Source organism: Neofelis nebulosa, chromosome 3 (genome assembly GCF_028018385.1).
Source record: "Neofelis nebulosa isolate mNeoNeb1 chromosome 3, mNeoNeb1.pri, whole genome shotgun sequence".
NCBI classification, from domain to species: Eukaryota; Metazoa; Chordata; class Mammalia; order Carnivora; family Felidae; genus Neofelis; species Neofelis nebulosa.
The window spans coordinates 151,863,225-151,885,689 of NC_080784.1; the positions used below are offsets into that span (position 1 = coordinate 151,863,225).

At 37.0% G+C, this 22,465-nt stretch overlaps 2 protein-coding genes across 7 annotated transcripts in view; one reads left to right on the forward strand and one right to left on the reverse strand.

The window, feature by feature from the left end:
• The window catches only part of STAP1 (signal transducing adaptor family member 1), a 53,754-nt gene extending 37,078 nt beyond the window's left edge, over positions 1 to 16,676 (reverse strand). For 2 of the 3 annotated variants that reach the window (XM_058722406.1, XM_058722405.1), the window contains exons 1-3: positions 16,434 to 16,676; positions 15,818 to 15,890; positions 4,865 to 5,043 (exon numbers count right to left, since the gene is read on the reverse strand). In XM_058722406.1, coding sequence (XP_058578389.1) covers positions 4,865 to 4,984 — 120 coding nt within the window. In that variant the 5' untranslated portion in view covers positions 4,985 to 5,043; positions 15,818 to 15,890; positions 16,434 to 16,676. The remainder of the gene's footprint in view (positions 1 to 4,864; positions 5,044 to 15,817; positions 15,891 to 16,433) is intronic. The other variant, XM_058722404.1, reaches the window with a different exon arrangement.
• A 102-nt stretch (positions 16,677 to 16,778) lies between these two features.
• Positions 16,779 to 22,465, forward strand: part of CENPC (centromere protein C) — an 82,465-nt gene continuing 76,778 nt past the window's right edge. For 3 of the 4 annotated variants that reach the window (XR_009259535.1, XM_058722403.1, XM_058722402.1), the window contains exons 1-2: positions 16,779 to 17,018; positions 21,213 to 21,259. Coding sequence is in view for 3 of the 4 variants with exons in the window: in XM_058722403.1 (XP_058578386.1) it covers positions 17,001 to 17,018; positions 21,213 to 21,259 (65 nt within the window). In the remaining variant the exon portion in view is untranslated. The remainder of the gene's footprint in view (positions 17,019 to 21,212; positions 21,260 to 22,465) is intronic. The other variant, XM_058722401.1, reaches the window with a different exon arrangement.

Genomic DNA, 22,465 nt, shown 5'->3' on the forward strand with positions numbered 1-22,465 from the left:
CACTTAAAAAGAAAAAAAGCATTACCTCATCACTCACATTATTAACAGGTACTTTGCATTTTTCATTATTCATATGTTACTTTTTGAGGATGGAGATTTGTATGTGTGTGTGACGGTGGTGGCATCCAAAAATCTCCAAAATAGATCTCCTTCAATGGGATTATGTATGAGAAGGGGAGGATATCTTGTGAACCAGAGTAATGAAACCCATCACCATTCACATATACTATGAAAGGGTGCCTTCATGTTGTCTTCAGTAGAGAAATATAAAACTGCATTGAGAAATTTGGCTTGAAAAGTTGTCAATATATACTGTCTCCATAATCAGGCAGATGTTCTATAAAAACCATGAAAGTGTCTAGCCACTCTGTTGAAAAGTACTTGGATTTTCTCAAGTTTGACTTCTGATTAATAAAACAATTTGATTTGGGGGGACTTTTTTTTTTTAATCATATCTCTCTTTTTAAGCCTTTCACATCCCATTCTACTGGTAAGCCTCTGCCATCAAGTCGAAGCTACACTATAATTTGGAACTAGGACGGGAGTGAGGGAGAGAGGGAAGATCAGCATGCAGGCAAATTGGTTGGAGAACTTAATGACAGGGTGTGTGGTTTTACTGGAGTATGGCATCTAAGATCAAGTTCAAACTGGAGATTCTATGATTCTTGGATGAAAAGTAAGCAAGAGAAAACTCTGAAATCAAAGTGTACCACTCTCTTCGTCTTCCAAATTAGATTTATGGGTATTAACCTGCCATATGATAGGAAAACTAAAATCCCTCATTGCCAAAGCTTATTGAGTTCCTTCTATACATACAGGTGACATCCATCTATGCTTCTAAGAAAAATTACAGAGGTGGTTCAGTCAGGAGAGAATGATATGAACTGGGTAGAATTAATCAGGGAAAAATAAGAGTTTTACTGATAAACAAACATATAGATTCATGGAAAGGATTAAGGAGGGCTTATTAAGGGTGGGGCGGGGGGAAGAAGCAAGAACAAAGGTAGTGAGCTAAGAATAAAGGCAGCCCGGAGGAAAGGTAAGATTACAAATAACGATAGGCCCTGTGAACTTCAACCACAGCCACAAGCCTAAGAATAGATCAAACTTATATTCAGTACGCAGAGACCAGTGGGTCACAGTCTTGATTGAGTTTCGGATAAGCTCTTATAAATATACCAGTATAATTCTAAATGAACTAGTGGTGAGGACTAGTCAGAGATACGTTATTTTGACACTGATATGGTGACCACATTCTTATGTTCAAGTTAATAAAAAGACATATTATACATATTGTTTTTAAGGCATATCACAGATTGAAGAAACTATGAAATGTTGCCCAAGTTCTATCTCTGATTTTTTTATTAATTTTTTTTAATGTTTATTTATTTTTGAGAGAGAGAGAGAGCACAAGCAGGGAGGGCAGAGGGGGAGACACAGAATCCGAGGCAGGCTCCAGGCTCTGAGTTGTCAGCACAGAGCCTCATGTGGGGCTTGAGCTCATGAACCACGAGATCATAATCTGAGCCGAAGTCTGACACTTAATCGACTGAGCCACCCAGGCATACCTCTATCTTAATTTCAAACAGTTCCAGAAAAATGAGAATTTTCCCCATTTGCAAAAACTGTGTTTTCATTGGCATCCTGTTGTGGCATTTAATAGCGCTTATTATCAAATAAATCTTCCTGATCAGTCCAAAATTCTCGTGCTGTGGTTTAAGTAAGTCCACATTATCTTTTTCATGAAGATTATGTATTTTTAATGGATTCTTGACCTGGGATCCATGGACTTTCTGGAATTGCATTTAAAATGGTACATGTTGGTACCTTTTCCTAGGGGCAAAATCCTTAAATTCTTACAAGTGCCCTGTCACAAAAATAGCTAGGAAGCACCTCTAAATGTGTGATCTCCTTACAGACCAGGTTAGTCCTCAGTTATATCTTCTCTAGTTTAAATGTTCTGAATTCCTTCAACAAAGACTCCACTTAACGTTCTGCAGAGTATCCCAACTTCCTCTATCCCATTTTCTTTTAAAGATAACCTTCCATATATCCCTGGCTTTCCTTCAGTTTTAAAGGTTCCCAGGCACTTCGCTGCTGCCTAGAAATCCCATTATTTTCCTTAGATTTTTCTCACAGCTTCTATTTTCACTAGCGCTCTAGCTCTGTGGCTCTCCTTTGAGCCATATTACCAGTTAACCCTCCAACAATGTAGGGGGTTAGGGTGCTGACCCTCCTGCACAGTCAAAAATTCACATATTACTTTTGACTCCAGAAAAATTTAACTACTAATAGCCCACTGCTGACCAGAAGCCTTGCCAGTAACACAAAGAGTCGATTAACACATATTTTGTAAGCTATCTGTATTATATATCTATCCTTACAATAAAGTAAGCTAGAGAAAAATGTTATTAAGAAAATGATTGGAGAAAAAGATACATATATAGCACTGTACTATATTTATCAAAAAATCCAAGTGTAAGTGGACCCACACTGTTCAAACCCATGTTGTTTAAGGGTCAACTATACCTACGGATTCAAAACTGATTTTAGTATGTTAATTAGATTATAATAAATAATAAAATGAATGAATATAACCTTTAGTGTAAGCCAGGTATTTTATATGTTATCTTCTTTAATCCTTGAAACCACCCTATAAGTAGACAATATTGTTATCCTCTTGCTCTCTTCTCCTTGACATACAAGTGAAAGATGTTGCTATGAATTCGAGTGGAAACAAGTCAATTTCATCAGAAATATTTATATCTATAGTTTATTCTTTCCATTTCAAAGTATGCTTTCTAAGAAAAGGTAGACTAACAGTCAGGTAAGAGAGTCATCACTCCTTACTATAGACCAAGCCTCTTGAAGGTAGGATCTTTGTGTTATATTTATATTCTCTGGAGCTCAGTAGGATGCTTGATGCATAGGGGACACACTATAAACATTGTTTGAGTGAATAAATTAGTTGAGCACCTGTTGTATTCCAGGCATTGTACTTTAGGTGACAAGTTGTAGTTTTTCCATTTTATAGTTTGAGAAAATTGAATCTCAAAAAGATAGAGTAAATTCCACAAGATCACAAGCAGTTAAGTGGCAAAACCATCAGGTAAAGACATGTTTTACTGACTCTAAAATCCTTGTTCTTCCTGCTAACCATCATCAGAAACAGTTATTATAAATACTTCGATGAACATTTAATGAATAATCAAATTTAAATTACAAATTAGAGGGGTGCCTGGGTGGCTCAGTCGGTTGGGCGTCCGACTTAGGCTCAGGTCAGGATCTCACAGTTGGTGGGTTCGAGCTCCACGTCGGGCTCTGTGCTGATAGCTCTGAGCCTGGAGCCTGCTTCAGATTCTGTGTGTCCCTCTCTCTCTGCCCCTCCCCCACTCAAGCTCTGTCTCTGTGTCTCTCAAAATAAATAAACATTAAAAAAATTTTTTTTTAATTACAAATTAGAAATTTCTTTTTCCCAATTCCTCTTTCCTGCCAAAGTAATCATGTGGCTAACCTATTGTGACAAGATAGAATTCACTTTCAAAGCATATAAGGGGGGGGGGGGGCACCTGGGTAGCTCAGTCAGTTAAGTGGTCGACTCTTGAGCTTGGCTCAGGTCATGATCTCACAGTTGGTGGGAAAGAGCCCACATTGGGCTCTGCACTGAGAGTGTGGAGTCTGCTTGGTATTCTCTTGCTCTCTCTTTCCTCCTCTCTCACACATGCTTGTGTAGGCTCTCTCTCTCTCTCAAAAATAAATAAACTTAAAAAAATGAAAATGAAAAAAAGAAAAAGATGCAAAAAATAAAAGCATGTAGGAGGAACCAAAAAATATTCTAATATAACTGACAAATTTATTAATACATGTTTAACACCTCTAACAGAATATAAACTACCATGTCTTTACAAAAACCTCGAATGTGCTATTGTAGATATTTTCACAATTTTTCCGTTAATAAATCTTAAGAAAACATATCTTATTATCATTATTGAACATTTCTTATGACATTTCTTGAAACACTTACATTTTTGCTACTTTGTTACTTTTAAAATTTCATAAAATTTGACCCAGCTTAATGATTTCTTTTTTCATTAGTAATAGACACTTTCATGTTTATTTCTCTCATTAATTTCAAATTATCCATAGCTGGTATTTTCAAAGCACTGATTTTAACTTATTTAATTATAATTTTTCATTTTTACATTTTAAAAAATATGAACTGCTTTTTGAATTTTGTTAGAATGAATGTATTTATATATCTTAGTGTACATATTACATACACTGCAACCTACATATTGTCTTTTCAAGACACTATCTTCATGTTTTTAGAATATACAACTATATTTAATGTTAAACAATATCAATTTTAGCATTTTCATAATTTATTTTCCAAAAGTTTACTATTAAAAAATAATTTTACCATTATTTGTAAACTTCAAACAACTAAGAGGAAGAGCAAAAGTTTTCATTTCAATCATAATATTTTGTATTAAATGATACAAGTCATTGTGGAGCATACTAGTAAATAGAAAAAAATATCAAACATTTTATCTTCCAACCTGAAATCTTCTGTTATGTTTACATAAATTCTTTGGAAATGTAGCTTATTCAATTTTTTTTACATTGGTGACTTAACATTAGAATGTTATATTATTATATATAATACATACATATATACCTGAATGTGCTTAAGCCACACATTGTCTTTATAATTATGCAAAATTGGCATCATATTTCTGAACTCAGGGAAGAGGGCTTAATCACAACAGAAACAAGGCAGCACTTGTCACATCACATCACCATGAAACAAATTTTACATTAACGCAGAAGCTGCTAGTTGCAACGTTATCATCTATGGACTTACCTGGCATTCTGACCTCTTGACTAACAAAAAACCTTCAAAGTACAAAGGTAGAGCAGTAATCTTTAACCTTTCTTGGAAGATCCTGCGAGGAGCTGGTTTTGGGGGCTTCTTATCCATCATACCCTCTTGGTGTGTGGTTTGATTTCAACTATATCCAGTCTCAAACAAAATGAGATCTCCTTTGTGTGAGAGGAAAAAGCAACTGTTCAAAGAGGAAGTCCCAACTCAATATTTAACCACCAACAGTACACACATACACACACACACACACACACACACACACATTTTTTTCCTTTACTTTTTGTGAGGTGAGAAAGAACAGGCACAGACCAACTTTGAAAGGGCAATCTCTATGCAAATTTAGAATTACTGAGGATTACAGTAGCAAAACAAATAGAAGATTAATATCACCAGGGGATGAAAAGAACCGATGTGGAGGTTATAAACTTTGGAGGAGTCATCAAGGTCACATTTGTTTTCTTCCACCTTCTTTTATTTATTGCTTTCCATCTTTACCCCCACAAGATATGACTTGAATTAACTTCACTCCATTAAAAATTACTTTATAGGATAATTTTATTAGTACTATTTCTGTTGTAAATCTTTTAAGACTGGGCTTTGCTTACATTTTATTAAAGATTGGAGTTCCTTATCCCATGCCTATTTTGATGATCTGCTAAATATAAACCACATGGCAACATGGGATTTTTTTACTTTTCTGTCAGTAAGAATTTTGAGTTCATGGGTTACCAGTTGGCAAAATATATCTGGCAGAGAAAGCTGTAATACTTCAAACTTTTATTTTGTTCTTTTATGCTTTCTGAGCTGTGGATCACTGATGCGAAGATGCATAGATGGGGTCTCTACGGTTATCTAGTAAGATTTAGAAAGCTACATTGGGGCCCAAATACATTCAGTAGTTGTACGTGGGAAACGGTCCTTTAGAGACTGGATTTGGCCGAGAACTGTGCAAGGAATGATGGGGGAAGGAAACACTGGAAGGAATCATGGTATGTTTTGCAGGGATCCTGAGAAGTTCCACCATTTCTTATTTCATCCTCTGTATTTCAGAATTACTATGGATTTAGTATAGCCAAGGCCTGAGCATTCTCCCCAGTGAGACCAGCTGATTCTTAGAAATCAAAATAAGGTAGGACTCTCGAGTCTGATCCTCCTTTCCTAATGGAGACATCACATGGTTTTCCCCACCAGTATGGGTTCCATTGGATCTGCAGCTGTAGATATGTTCAGCCAAATTGTCTACAAAGTGAGGTACAGCAATATAGACTAATTATCAGTTAACCAGAGGAAAGTGTTTAATTAATCATCCAAAATAAAAACAGTTTGAGACAGATATTGGGAGTTGAAGATTCAAAATCACTCCTTTGCTTATATATATCTTTTTATGTTTATTTATTCACACTTTTTTTATTTTGAGAGAGAGAGAGAGAGAGACAGAGAGAGAGAGAGAGAGAGATAGCATGAGCAGGGAAGGAGCAGAGAGAGAGGGAGAGAGAGAGAATCCCAAGCAGGATTCTCTGAGCTAAAATCAAGAGTTGGATGCTTAACCTACTGAGCTACCCAGGCGCCTCTCCTCTGCTTTTATATTAAGTCGAGAGACCTCCTTCCTATTATTACTCAAACCTTCCAGTAATAAAATACAAGTCCTGCTTTTTTTTTTTTTTTTTAGGTAAAACCACACTACTTTTCAGTTTCAGTATAATCGGAAAATGAATGACAAGGAAAACCTCCTGATTTGATAAGTGACCTAATCCACCTTTTTGGCAACTGGTAGCTGGTGTAACACAGGCAGGAAATGAAAGGAGAGATGAGAACAGAAAATGGAAAGAAGGGGAGGGAGATAGGATGCTGTGAAACAGCCATGGTTGGAATATGAGAAAAGTAGTCACTGGCATTGTGGCCAGGGAGAAAAGAATGCTTCTAGAAAAATGTAAGCATAGGAATATTTCTGAGGAATAATCATCTAGTTAACTATGTCTTTCTTACCTACCTTATGAAAAAAATACGCAAAATTAAAGAAAAACCAGCTTATCAGCCTCTGGACGTTGCTTTGGTTTGCTGATTTGCAAGTCACATTAATTGTTAATATACCAATGTTCAAATGATGTCTCCCTAAAAAAAAAAACAAAAAAAAAACAAAAAAACTACGAGATGCAAACATCCTGAAACGTTATTAGCCAGTTAGACCTGCTCACAGTTTCCAACTGCATCATGACAATGGAAATCCTCTTATAGATATCTCAAATTTTAGGTGGTGAATAATGAGTAGCCAGTTTTGCTACTCACCAGCTGAGCCCTTGAGCAAACCGTTTAACTTATCTAGGATCACAACTTCCTCCCTCGTCTCAAGAGCTACAGTAGGTTCCTCAGAAGTCTCCTACTTTTCACACTTTTTCTTCTCTAATTCATTTAAAATGACATCTAATCAAGTCACTCCCCAGCTTAAAACATTTTGATAGATTCTCATTGCTTTTGAGCACTCTTTCATTTTTTTTCAGTCAACACTAAATATTGAGCACCAATAATGTGCTCACACATAGAATACAAGATCCTTCATAACAGGGCCCTTAAATTGAAACTCCTTAAAAAAAATCTCTCTCCTCTAATAACTTTGGTTAATCCCAATAGGCTCGATACCTCATGGTCTTTCGCATCTCCTCATACCTTTCGAACTACTGTATATCTTGTTTGGGTGCCCTTCGTTCTTCTTAAAATGACAACTTCCTGCCTACCCTTCAAGACCTCAGTTGAATATATCCTTGTCTGTGAAGATTTTCCTGATTTCCTGAAGCCTTCCCCATCTCCAAGGAGAAATTTTATTGCTTTCACCCTGCATTCCACAGCATCTTACAGATATTTTATTACAGTATTTGGCCTACTGTATATTAGTTATTAGTATACATTCTGTATCAACAGGAAACTAAGTTTTTCAAATACAGGGATTGTGTTGAAGTTGATAGGTAGTAGATTGCAGTAACCATTGATTAAATGACTAACTTCCGGCTGGAAAATACAGTTCTAATTTTGGAGCTCTTAGCCTCTGCTGTGACAGAAACTTTTTTTCTGATATGTGTGACCATTGGTTGACGCAGATTCTTTTGTTGCCGTGTAGAACAATCACGTTATTGTCAAACTGCTGGACATAGCCATCATCAGCTCTGTGAACAGGAGTTTGTTATACATTAGATACATGGCTACAAATTAAACAGTTTTGAATGAAGTATAAGATTAACTCATATAAAATCAAAATCTCAGTGCTCTTTTGAGTCATCCATGTTATAATGCAATTCAAATGAATACACATTTTTATGACAGTTAAGGCTCTCTAAAGTACTTTACTATCCACTTATTAGAAATGATTCAATCAATCACTCTGTATTAGAGCCTCCAACCTGTCTCCTGTATTTCCCAATTTCTGATCTTTGTTTCACATGTTTATTGATGGTTTATTGCCATTTCAATCACAACTCATTATAGTAAATTTTAAAGATGTTTGAATACGTTTATGTTTACAATCCATAACTGAAGAATACAGCTTTAATTTTAATGACTGGCTTACTTTGTGGCATAATGAGTCATAATTACTCAAAAAAAAATTCTACTAGGTGTTTTGGGACAGAAAAAAGAGGCAAGGAATCACTGTTGTAGAAGTGATACTCGTAGCTCTGTCAGAGTGGTCTAATTTGCTGACATGATTTTTAGTACAAAGAGTTGCATCTAGGATGATAAAAAGTCTTTCTAGTTAAATGTTCTCACTATTTTTTAGTGTAGGGTATTATTTATATTAGTGAGAAATGTTTCTTGCATGTCACATAGATACAGGTTTCTAAATGAGATAAATCATTGCATAATAGTAGCTGTAATAGAAACTGAAAATTCCAGATAGGGTGATAGTTTGGGTGGTAGAGCAATAATGAATTTAGTTTTAGCTATATCAAGCTCAATACAAAGAGAGTTTAGGTCTACATTTTTCTTCCTCTTTGCTTCATTTAAAACCCACTAAAAAACCCAAAAAACAAAAAAAACAAAAAACCCCACTACTGCTGCTTTCTGGGATAAGGTAGGTTAGTGCATAGTATCCATTCCAGCCCCTTCCAGTGTGCCATTATTATTACTTTTTAATGTTTATTTATTTTTGAGAAAGAGAGAGAGACAAAAAGAAAGGGTGCACGCATGTGCATGGGGGAGGGGCAGACGGAGAGGGAGACAGAATCTGAAGCAGAAGAGAATCTGAATATGTCAGCACAAAACCCAACATGGGGCTCAGGCCCACGAACTGGGGAGCCATGAGATCATGACCTGAGCTGGGTCGGATGCTCAACCTACTGAGCCACCCAGGCACTCCCGTATGCCATTCTTTACTGCAGAGGCTGAAAAGCTAAAAACTACATATCCAGACCTTTTTTTTTGGAGCTGGAGTTGGGTAGCAAGGTAGATGGAAACAGAATTTATTCTTGATTTGCTGTTCCCCTAGGCTGAAGCATGGTCTATAGGCTTCTAATTTTTTGTGTGGCAACACTATCAGAAGTCTCAGTAGTTGATCACTAGTTTCATGGGTGGTGATAGTTAGTCAAAGCATGGAACGTCAATTTTCTGGTACCTGTCACGGTGAATATGATGTGTTTCTGGAGCCAGCAGCAACAAGGAGGCTTCCTGCTCATGGAAACTTCTTATTCGTTGTGGCTTCCTAGACATGGAACTTTTGTAACAGAAGTGACTTCCTGATTGTGCAGTGTCAGTATGGTTCTGGAGATTCCAGCACCAGCATTAGCTTCTCCGCTTTTCAGTTTGCTTCCTGATTGTACATACAACAGCTGGCTCCTGGTGTTCAGTTCTGCAGTGTGTCTTTAGGAATCATTCCTGAAAGCCCTGAATATGTTATTTCTCCTTCCATCCCAACAATTCTGTAAACCAATAATGCATACTAGTAGATCCTGTTTTTGCCTAAAGTAGCTATTATGAGTTCTATTCTATAGAAGTGACCCCTGATCAATATAGTTCTGCACCGTCTACAGGAAGAAGTGAGAATTTATGCTAACATTGAAGGTGTTCGGAATCTAGTTCATTTTGCAAACATGAACGAACACTCTACAATATCTGACAGATTTTCTGTCAATAGCACAGCATTTCCTTTTTTAAAATATTTTTTTAATGTTTATTTTTATTTTTAATGTTTTTAAATTTATTTTTGAGAGAGAGAGAGAGAGAGAGAGACAGCGAGCAGGGGAGGGGCAGAGAGAGAGGGAGACACAGAAACCAAAGCAGGTTCCAGATTCCGAGCTGTCAGCAGAGCCCAGCACAGAGCCCAATGCAGGGCCCTAAGCCACAAACCATGAGATCATGACCTCAGCTGAAGTCGGATGCTCAACCGACTCAGCCACCCAGGTGCCCCTATTTATTTATAAAATAATAATTTTTTTTGAGAGATAAAGCACATGCGGGGGAGGGGCTGAGAAAGAGGGAAAGAGAATCCCAGTGCTGCCCAGTCTGGTTAGAACCAGACATGGGAATCAAACACATGAACTGTGAGATTATGACCTTTTTGTTTTGTGTCTTTGTTTGCAGTTTATTTTCCTACTTCTTTCACCCTTTCCCACTGTTAGGTATGGACTACAAGCTATAGTTTGGGCACTTTATTGTTTATGAATTTCTATAGGTGCTTAAATTTACAAACATCTCATATAGCATGCTTTATAAATACTTAAAATAATTTCTTAATTTTTCCTAATAAATGGAAAACTTACTTATATAAGTTCTAGAAAAAACAAGTCTTCAGGCATAAATTAAAAAAATGAAAATTACATGCTCGTCCACCATCTACCATTAGCACGGTTTGGATGGGTACCATCACCTTTTTGGCACTTTTTCTCTATTTGTGTATATTTACATAATCAGATAAGTACATGATATTTGATAAACTACATTTTTTCATATAACTTGTCTGGAGCATATATCTGTGTCAATAACTACTAATGTTTATTATTTAAATTTTTGCCTAGTACCACTAAAGTAATTTAAGTCTTTGCAAGGTTAAATTATAATGCAGAAAGTATTAAACTTTTGAAAATCTAATTGTACTTTTTGAAAATTTATTTTTTTTTAATGTTTGTTTTATTTTTGACAGAGAAAGAGAGAGAGAGAGCACACAGGGGAGCGCAGCAAGAGAGGAAGATGCAGAGGACCTGAAGTAGGCTCTGTGCTGAGCTGGAGAGCCCGACGTGGGGCTTGAACTCATGAGCTGTGAGTTCATGACCTGACCCAAAGTTGGACGCTTAATGGACTGAGTCACCCAAGAGCCCCTATTTCTTTCTTTAAAAAAAATTTTTTTTAAATGTTTATTTATTTGTGAGAGAGAGAGAGAGAGAGGCAGACTGCGAACAGGGGAGGGGCAGAGAGAGAGATGGAGACACAGAATCTGAAGCAGGCTCCAGGCTCTGAGCTGTTAGCACAGAGCTGGTCGTGGGGCTTGAACTCATAAACTGTGAGATTATGACCTAAGCCAAAGTCTGACGCTTAACCGACTGAGCCACTGAGGCACCCCTAAATGTGTTTTAAATGACAAAAGCTAATTTTTCAGAATTATGCTGACTAGAAGTAAACTACAGAATGGAGATCCAGAGAATAGTGTATTTGTTGTGTTCTTTTTATTTATTAAAAAAAATTTTTTTTATAAGGAAACTCTACCAGCAGTGTGGGGTTCAAACTCAGAACTCTGAGATCAAGAGTCACATGCTCTACCTACTGACTCAGTCGCCCCTGTTGTGTTCTTGGGAAGAGAAACAATATATATATATATATATATATATATATATATATATATATATAATAGAATTCAACAGCAACTATGAATCAAACACTTGGCACAGAGGTAACTGTAAAGATTTTTATGTAGCACTCAATTAAGAACTCATGGGGACTTTTAACCCATTGTATAAAATTGTTTTCGTGAACGTTGCTGCCACCTACCTGCATACTGCAAACACACTTTATAATTTGGCAATTAGAGTCTTAGAAGAGCCTATTTAGTAGAGAAAAGGCTACTTAAAGTGAGTGTACTTAACACATGGAACAACATTTGACAGTAAAGAATTTTAAAAATTTAAATGTTATATTAAAAAATAAACTCCAAAATTACATAAATAAGTTTATTTCACTTTAGCAAATTAAGTTATAATTGAAATGTTTATAATTTTTACAAATTGATTTTTGGAGTGTAATTTTTTTCTGACAAAATTATCCTATAGTAAATTGCTAATATTTTCACTTTTGACTTTTGTGTGAGGAATAAGCTTAGGAATCCCCCGGGCTTGCCAATGGGTTAACAAGGCAATAAAGAAGTACAAAGCCATAGGATGCTAACACCCGAGTTTGGGTAAACAAACAAGGCAACCAAGAATAGGGAGGTACAAAGGCACCCAGTACATCGGTATATGAAAAAAACAAGATTAGATATGCAGGGCGGAAGCACCCCCAATTTAGTGCTATAGCAGAAAGCTGCTTTCACAGGAAGGAAGGACCAAGTTAGGTGAACAGGTAAATTGGGCTATAGACCACTGCGCTGGAGATGAAGCAGCCCAGAGCAGAGATGATTATTAAAAAAAAGGTGCCTTGTTAACCCTGAGGTCACGTGTCCTATCTGTCTCCTCCCCTAGACTAGCTAAGATAAACAGAGGTGGTGCCTCATGTCTCCTGTAAACAACTTTCTGCCCGACTGCAGGCATCAGGATTTTGCTTTGTATTAACCCAAACCCCTAACCCTGAATATCTTCAAGACCTCCTTTCCCTCATGTTCATAAGTTAATGTTCACAGATTTATTATCTCTTTGTGCACGTCCATCACCATGTTTGTAAGCCTTCTGATCCTTAAAAAAACGGGGCAAGGACCCTTATTTGGGTCTCTTGTCTTTTCCCGGACATTAGCCGTCTCTCATTTTTCATCCTGCATCCTGCTCTTTTGCTGGCCAAAAGAGAGCTTTAGACTTAGAGTCTATGACACTTTGGCATAATACTTTTTTTGCAATAATTTTGAGAACTTCAGTAATTTTATTAATGCCACTTTGCCCTATCATTTTAGAATGAAAAGTTTCCAACATACAGAGAAGCTGAAAGAGCAGTATTTTTATTTTTTAAAGTTTATTTATTTATTTTGTATGTGTGTGTGTGTGTGTGTGTGTGTGTGTGTGTGTGAGAGAGAGAGAGAGAGAGAGAGAGAGAGAGAAAATGCAAGTGGGGCAGGGGTAATAGAGAGAGGGAGAGAGAATCCCAAGCAGGTTCTGCACTGTCAGCATGCAGCCCGATGTTGGGTCAAACTCATGAACCATGAGATCATGACCTGAGCCGAAATTGGACACTTAATGGACTGAGCCACCTAGGCATCCCTGAAAGAGCAGTATTAATAAACACCTACACATCTACCATGTAGTTCCAATAACTGTTAGCGTTTTGCCAGATTTGCTGTAACTATATCTTTTTTTTTAACTGAACCATTTCAAAGTACTTACAAACATCACATTTTACCCCTTAATACTTCATATGTATATCCTTATCCTAAAAGAATAGGACATTTTCTTACATCAACACAGTAGCATTATAATATCTAAGAAAATTTTACATTTCCCTGTCATTTAATAATTACTACTTTAGTTTTCCATTGCTTAATGTTCTTTATGGCTTCGTTTTGAATCACAGTCTGACCCTAATTCCCACACTGCATTTGGTTATCTCTCTCTCTCTCTATTGGTCTGATCCCCTGTGCTTGCACAGATGAATCAGAAGTGCCAGAGGTGGGGTGGCTCAGTTGGTTGAGCATGAGATTTAGGCCATGATTTCACAGTTCATGGGTCAGCGTGAAGCGCGCTTTGGAACCTCTGTCCCCCTGTCTCTTTGTACCTCCCCTCACAAGCTCGCGTGCTCTTTTTCAAAAATAAGTGAACATTTAGAAGAAGAAGAAGAAGAAGAAGAAGAAGAAGAAGAAGAAGAAGAAGAAGAAGAAGAGGAAGAAGAAGAAAGAAAGGGAAAAAGAAAGTGCCAGAGCTGACCTCAGCTTCATTATAATGTTAAAATCCCTTCTGAATATTCATCCCAAGGCCTAATAAAAAGAGCCTGCTTTCCCCTCGTTGGAGAGACACTGTTTTGGAAATTATTCCCTGTGATCTCCTTGTTTGTACAAATAGTTGACCTTGTGAGGCAACTCCACCTGGTGTAGTCTGCCTGTAAGTCACCAAGGAGTGGGTCCACTTTGGTTTGGTAACACTCTCTAACATTAATTTTTCAAGTCCAGTTCATTGACGTATAATATATAGCAAAAGTCATCCTTTCTTTAGGAGCACAGTTCTGAGAGTTTTGACAAAAACATAAGAGTATCATATTGAAGACATAGACTATTTCCAGCATCATAAAATGTTCCCTCCTTGGCCTTTGTTGTCAGCATCTTCTACCCCCAACTTCATCTGCTGGCAACTATTGGTTTCATTTCTATGTGTATAATTTCATCAAGTTACATTTATGTAATCATACAGCAGGTTGCCTTTGATGTCTGGCTTCTCTTACCTAGCTTTTAAGATTCATCTAAGTTGTTGCATGTATCAGTAGTTTGTTTTTATTGCTGAGGAATATTCTGTCATATGGATGAACTACACTTTATAAATATGTACATATTACATTTACATGTACGTAAATTACATTTAATATGTAAATGGTGGACATATTACCAGTTTGAGTTTATTATAAATAAGGAACAATTTAAATTTTAATAGCAATTGTGTTACAATTCCTAGAGCAAGTTCATTTAGAGTGTAATTTTTAAGGTCTAAAATATTCTTTAAACTAGTTTTAACCAATTTTAAACTATCTGCATAAAATCCTAAGCAACTAAAAGTTTCTAGTACCCTCTTAAGTTCAGTTTCTGTAAACTTTATTTCCCATATACACATCGAATACACATAATTCCATAGACTGATACACACACACACACACACACACACACACACACACACTCCTCACCTAGGTTATGTAGCTGTGATGGAAAACTTCAAGATTTATCCAGTTACCATGGAAGTTCATAAAGAGAGATCTGAATGTATTTGGGGGGGGGGTGCGCAGGGGGCCTATAATGACAGATCTAGGTTTTATAAACATTAGTCCATCAACTAGCAATCCTATTTTAGGATGCCAAAACCATTGTGGGGCTATAAATAGTACGACAGATGCAGAGGGAACGGAAAAGTTTGCTTGGGGATGGTGGAGTTTCCATAACTTTTGGTTTTCATAAAGTGTTGCTCCATTTTCTCTGTAGTTATTACCAACACCCTTTGTGCCCTGCATTCGATACCAGCATGTCACTGCATTTCAAGTTTCACAAAATACCTCTGAGAGTTACTGTTTCCAGTGGAAACAGGGAATATCATTTTAGATGTGGAAATTTACATTGGTGATTGTGCTTGGTAAAATTTCTCACTGAGAAATAAAGAGTGTAGTGATTAAGTGCTCAGTTCTGGAATCAGAATACCAGGGTTCACCCCCAGTTCTGCCATTTAATGGTAGTGTGATTATGGGGCAGTTACTTAAACACTATCCCACTTCTGTTGTCTGTAAGATGGGGATACTAGCTGTCTTCTTTTAACAGGAATGTTTTAAGAATAAAATAAGTTAGTGCATGGAGAGCATTTAGAAAAAAAAAACAGTATATGGTGTGTACGGAATAAATGATAGTTTTTTTATTATAATGTATTCCAAATATGACATCAAATTATATAATGTAGTCTGATTGGCAAAACCCTATAATAAAACCAATCATTATTTATTGAATTCTTACTATGTTCCAGGCATTTCACCTAGATATTAAAATGAATTAACCCAATATCTCAGCAACTTTAATATTATTCCCATTTTACAGACAAGGGACTTGAGAAACAGATAGTTTAATCAACTTACCCATTATGACAGAATTCTTGGGAGTAGAATGGAACCCAGTCTGACTGTAGAGTTAATATATAGTACCTCTTCCCTACCAAAAATAAACAAACCATAGGTGATAACATTTGTTAAATCATTACATGTTTAAAAAGTTTATTAGTTCAACTCTTGATTAATGAATTTATTCAATAAGTAATGTATTTTATGATTAAAATTTCTGTGCAAATTTTTATTAAATCACCAAAATAGAACACAAGTTTCATAGCATCATAAAATGGTCAAGTCTTCAGAGCATTTATAAGCTCTATTATATAATTATATAAATAAGGAAACACCCGGAATAGTGCCACAGTTTTATTCTAGATGATACAGCTAGTCGCTGAGTATATTTCAAGACTACTGATTTAGGTCTCCTTTCAGGACATTATACTTAAATGACATATATTTACCTAAGTCACTTTGTTGGCAATGCTTCATGAAAATAGTACCCACATATTTGAAAGAAGAATACATCGTTATCATCATCAACGTTACATTGTTATTACTTTCTGAGGTGATGCATAGATGGACTCGGTGTGGAGGATGAGCCCGCACAATGAACTATTTCTTTTCAAACGATTTCTGCAATTTTTACCTTTATCCTTCCAAGTATTATTTTTTACTCTGTAATAGAACCGCTGTCAAGTTTTACACCCGGCTCAAGAATAAAGGCTGTTCTCGAGACGGTGCCTGCTCAGAGCAGCTTTACGGAAATCCCCAGCTTTACGTTCAATCCTCCGATTGCCTAGCCAGCAAAAGAGGAGAAAACAGTTAGAGAAAGGGAGGGCGGGGCTATGGGAAAGATGGGGCGGGGCTGCGGCGGACCCTGCGAGGGGCGGGACTGTTGGAGTGTCCAATGTGAGGGCGGGCCTTTAACGGCTTTCTATACGGTTGAGCTGTTCGTTTTGCGCATGTGCAGACCGTTTCAAACCGCGGAGACCTCTGGGTGCTCCGGGAGGGCCGAGCCAATGGGTGAAGAGCGTCGGTAGCGCGCTTACTAGCTCGCAGTTCCTTCAGTTTTGCCACCTCCCACCTCAGGGGCGCTCCTGGGGTGCCGCCTAACTGCTCCTCCCGCGACTCTGTCTGTGCCGGGCTTCTTCGAGTCACGGCCCGCGAGGGCTTGCGTGCCAGACCCCCGGCGCGGGTGGGGCCGGGTCGGAAAATGGCTGCGACGGGTCTGGTAAGTGCAGGCTCCTGCCGCTTCTGCGTATGGGAGCTCGGCCGCCCCTGGCACCTGCGCTCGGGGCGGGAGAGAATGAAATGTTTTACTGTGGCTTCTTGGAGATTTCAGTGGAAAAGCCCGCCAAGTTTTTGAGATCAGAGCTGATCGTGTCCTGATAGCCAGGAGTTAACTTCCTTGTATTGTTTCCCCACAGGTTTTAGTTTTGGTTGTGATGGCATCTGTCTCTTCAGAGAATCTTGTGATTGCTACTGTTTTGGTCTAACTCTGGTTTCTAGTCCTCCAAATAATTTTCTGTCTATAGAAGTTTTGAAACGCCTAAAAAGTGTGGACTTGCTGGTCTGCAGAAGCATATTATTTGTGGAGTGCTTGTTACTGGTAAAGTTTTCTGAAAGGCAGGTGTTAGTTAAAAAGTGCTTAAGGTATGAATGCCCAAGGGGGCGGGAACTAATTTTTTGTTTCCGTGTTATTGGACTCCCTTGGTATTCAGTATTCTGTATTTCACACTTTGCTTATAGTTACTATATATTGTACAACCCATGTCGGCCCCTGCCCTAAACGTGTGTTTTCTACTTTATCTCTTTTTAAGAAAATCTTCACCAATGATATCCCACTTATATAAAGTTATAAAGTAATGCTTGTTTGCATAAAGATGTGTAAAAAATACTGTACAGCGTCCTTTTAATGTGAGCACATACATTGTTTATATTGTATAGAATTAAACAGAAATAAAGCCATTCTCATTGTAGGAAGAGGAGGGGAATAAAATTTACCTAATGCCCACGGTTCCTTTTTTTAAAGAGTTAATTTTTTTAGAGCAGTCTTGGGTTCTTAGCAAAACTAAGAGGAAGGTACAGAGATTTTCCATATACCCCCTTACTCCCACACCTGCATAGCTACCCCTGTTGTTAGGATCCCCCACCAGAATGATGTATTTATTACAGTTGATGAACCGCATTCACCCATCATTATTGCCCGAGGTCCATAATTTATACTAAGTCTGACTCTTGGTGTTGTACATTCTGTGTGTTTGGACAAAAGTCTAATGACACGTAGCCATCCTTGTATTACCGAGTGTTTTTACTACCCTACATATCCTCTGTGTTCTGCCTATTTCTCCCTCCCTCCCCACTGAACTCTGGTAACCACTGATCTTTTTACCATCGCGATAGTTTTGCTTTTTTCCAGAATGTCATATAGTTGAAATCATACATACATAGCCTTTTCAGATTGACTTGTTTCATTTAGAATGACGCGTTTAAGATTTATTCATGTCTTTTCATGGCTTGGTAGTTCATTTCTTTTTGGTGCTCAATGATATGCTATCGTCTGGATGTACCACACTTTATCCATTTACCTAGTGAAGGACTTCTTGTTGCTTTCAAGTTTTGGCAGTTATAAAATTGCTATAAACGTCTGTGCAGATTGTTGTGTGGACATAAGTTTTCAACTCCTTTGGGTAAATAACAAGCAATATGATTGCTAAGTCATGGTGAGAGTCTGTTTACTTTTGTAAAAACCACCAAATCTGCCTTCCAAAATGACTGTACCATTTATATTAAAAAATAAATGAGAGTTGGGGCACCTGGGTGGCTCGGTTAATCGCCTGACTTCAGCTCAGGTCATGATCTCACAGTCTGTGACTTCAAGCCCCGCATCGGGCTCTGTGCTGACAGCTTGGAGCCTGGAGCCTGCTTCGGACATGTGTCTCCCTCTCTCTCTGCCTCTCCCCTGCTTATGCTCTTTCTCTCTCGCTCTCAAAAATAAATAAACATTAAAATAAATAAATAAATGAGAGTTTTCTGTTGTGCCATATCCTTACCAGCATTTGGAATTGTCAGTGTTCCAGATTTTGGTCATTCTAATAGGTATAGTGGTATCTCATTGTGGCTTTTAATGTGCTTTTTCCTGATGATATGTGATGTGGAGCATCTTTTCATATGCTTTTTTGCCATCTGTACATCTTATCTGAGGTCTTTGGCCCATTTAGTTTTTAATTGGGTTGTTTATTTTCTTATTGTTGAGTTTTAAACATTCTTTGCATATTTTGGATAATGGTCCTTTTCAGATGTACCTTTTGCAGATATTTTTTTCTAGCCTGTAGCTTTTCCGCTCATTCTCATTTTTGTTTGTTTGTTTGTTTTAAACCATATATTTTAGTTGGTTCAAATGGCAAGAATTCATTCTTTTTCGTTGCTGAGTAGTATTCCATTGTGTATATATACCACATCTTCTTTATCCATTCATCAGTCAATGGACATTTGGGCTCTTTCCATAATTTGGCTATTGTTGAAAACACTGCTATAAACATTGAGGTGCAGGTGCCCCTTCGAATCAGCACTCCTGCATCCTTTGGATAAATTTCTAGTAGTGCAATTTCTGGGTTGTAGGGTAGTTCTATTTTTAATATTTTGAGAAATCTCGTACTGTTTTCCAGAGTGGCTGTGCTGGTTTGCATTTCCACCAACGATGCAAAAGGGTTCCCATTTCTCCACATCCTCACCAACATCTGTTGTTTGCTGAGTAGTTAATTTTAGCCACTCTGACCGGTGTAAGGTGGTATCTAAATGTCGTTTTAATTTGTATTTCCCCGGTAATGAGTGGTGTTGAGCATCTTTTCATGTGTCTGTTAGCCATTTGGATGTCTTTGGAAAAGTGTCTATTCCTGTCTTCTGCCCATTTCTTCACTGGATTATTTGTTTTTTGGGTGTTGAGTTTGGTGAATTCTTCATACATTTTGGATACGAACACTTTATCAGATACACCATTTGCAAATATCTTTTCCCATTCCATTGTTTGCCTTTTAGTTTTGTTGATTGTTTCCTTTACTGTGCAGAAGCTTTTTATCTTGATGAGGTCTCAGTGGTTCACTTTTGTTTTTATTTCCCTTGCCTTCAGAGACATGTCAAGTCAGATGTTGCTGCAGCCGAGGTCAAAGAGGTTGCTGCCTGTTTTCTCCTGTAGCATTTTGATGGCTTCCTTTTTCATTAGTTTTTTCATCCATTTTGAATTTATTTTTGTGTATGGTGTAAAGAAAGTGGTCCAGTTTCATTCTTCTGCATGTTGCTGTCCAGTTCTCCCAGCACCATTTGCTAAAAGAGACTTTTTCTCCATTAGGCAATCATGTTTTTAATTATTAAGAATTTTTCTTGGTCTTAATTTAGTTGTTTAGTGTTTATAGTATATCACTTTTGTTTTATGAGTCCAGTATTTCAAATCTCTCTTGAAGGTACTAATTGGATTTTTGTTTTTGTTTTTTTCAAGTTTTTTCTTTCTCTCTCTCTCTCTCTCTCTCTCTCTCTTTTTTTTTAAATAGAAGCCTAGTTGACACTCAGTGTTACATTAGTTTTAGGTGTACAACAATAATTCAACAAGTGTGTATGTTGGGTTATGCTCTTCTTTCTCATTCTTGGTATCAGTTTTCTCTTGGCCCTTTTTCTTCTCCATTTTTAAAATTTATATCTTGATATTCATGTTTTGTTTTAGAGACCTCTGAGTGTCTCCTGATCCACAGATGCTGGTGATATTTAAGACAGACAATAGAATACAGTTTTTTAAACTTGTGTTTATAGGGATAGGGGATGTCGGAGTCTGTTACTTTGTTCATTCCCTTTCTCACTCTTAGCCTCCTCATATTTTGAGTTTTGTAGTTCTGCATTGTTATGGTTTTCTCCTGGGCAGATCAGCTTTACTCCTCATCAAAGACTGGATCCTCTGAACTAACTTTTGTCTGCTACTGCTTTTATTCTGTTTTATCAATTAACATACTTCATTTATTTTCCATCTTCTACAAATTTCTTAAATTTGTTAACAGATGGTCCTCTCTTCATTGTCTTTTTCATTGGTCTATGCCATTGTAGCCCTTAACTATTATTTTAGAGGAATCTTCCTGCAAGGAAAGGAGATAAGTAGATACTGCTTATCAACCAGCCTGAATTATTGGAAGCCCAGATAGTTGTGGTTTTGATGATGGGAAAGGTATGGGAGTAAGGGGAGGAAGATGGAATGATTCCCAGGGTGAACAAATTAGTATAAGCAAAGATTTTGAAACAGTAGATATGAGGCAAGTTCTCCTTCACTTGATCCAGAAGAATTCCTCTTTATGGTACTGTAATAGACAATAAGCAAAACTTGCTGAATGAACAAATGAAGAACTTAACTTTTTACCAGTTTGATGATTTACTTTTCTTTCAGGATCATCTCAAAAATGACTACAGAAGAAGATTTTGCCGACCGTCCAGGTGAGTTACATATTTAACTTTTAAGGTCATTTTTATTTCCATTTTTAGGAAGTGATTTTTAAAAGAAGAAGGGAGAAATTACTTCTGTCTAACATGATTTCTGTGCCCACTGATTAAGTATAGTCATCTTAGTGATTTTATACTAACAGAGAAATATTAACGCAAGCAGTGTAATGACTACTTAATGGCAGTGAGAAAAGAAATTCACCTGATAAATTATGGATCAGGAAGAGGTAGTCTCAGTTATAAGTGACAGCCATGGGGAAAGCAGTCTATAGAATGGATTGAATGGTAATATTACAAAGATAGAGCTCATTTGGTAGGGCTAAAAGAAAATGTGCGTATAGATTATAAAAAGAAATAAAAAGTATCTTTGTGGTGTGGAACTGTTCAGTATCTTGACTGTGGTGGTGATACCTGAACCTATAGATGTGATAAATGGCACAGAATTAAATAGGAACAGAAACGCACAAATGAGTACAGTTGACCCTTGAACAACTCAGGGGTGAGGGTTGCTGACCCCTGCACAGTTGAAAATCCTCGTACAACTTTTGACTCCCCCAAAACTTGCTACTAAAAGCCTACTGTTGCCTAGAAGCCTTACCAATAACATAAAATAATACAATAATACAATTAATAAAGTAGAGAATAGAAAATGTTATTAAGAAAATCACAAGAGAAAATACTTTTACAGTACTGTATTTATTGATACATTTTATTAATATATCATCTCTCTCATTATCTACATCATCTGTCATTACCTACATCGATATAGTTATATGATACAAAACACTGTAGATGTTATATAACACTAGACATCAAATATGAAAAAGTGATGTGGAAAAGAAATTCACATTTTCATGTTTATAGGTATAACGTACTGATAATGAAAGCAATATGATTGCTTTATGGTAGCCTAGTGTAATCGATACGATTGTTTCGTGGTAGCCTAGTCTGTACACTAATGAATGAATCATTATAAAATTTTTATGGCATATGGTATTATAGTTATATTCATAATACAGTATTAGAAACATTGTTAAGTCTTTTTAAAAAAATACCTGTGATGACAGGCGTGCTGTATGGTAATGTACTTCTTTGAAAGGAAAGTTACAAGACAGTAAGAAAATAAACAGATTATTAGTTTTATGTTAAATATCACTTACCCACTTCATTCAAGTTTTGCACATGATGTTCTACACACTG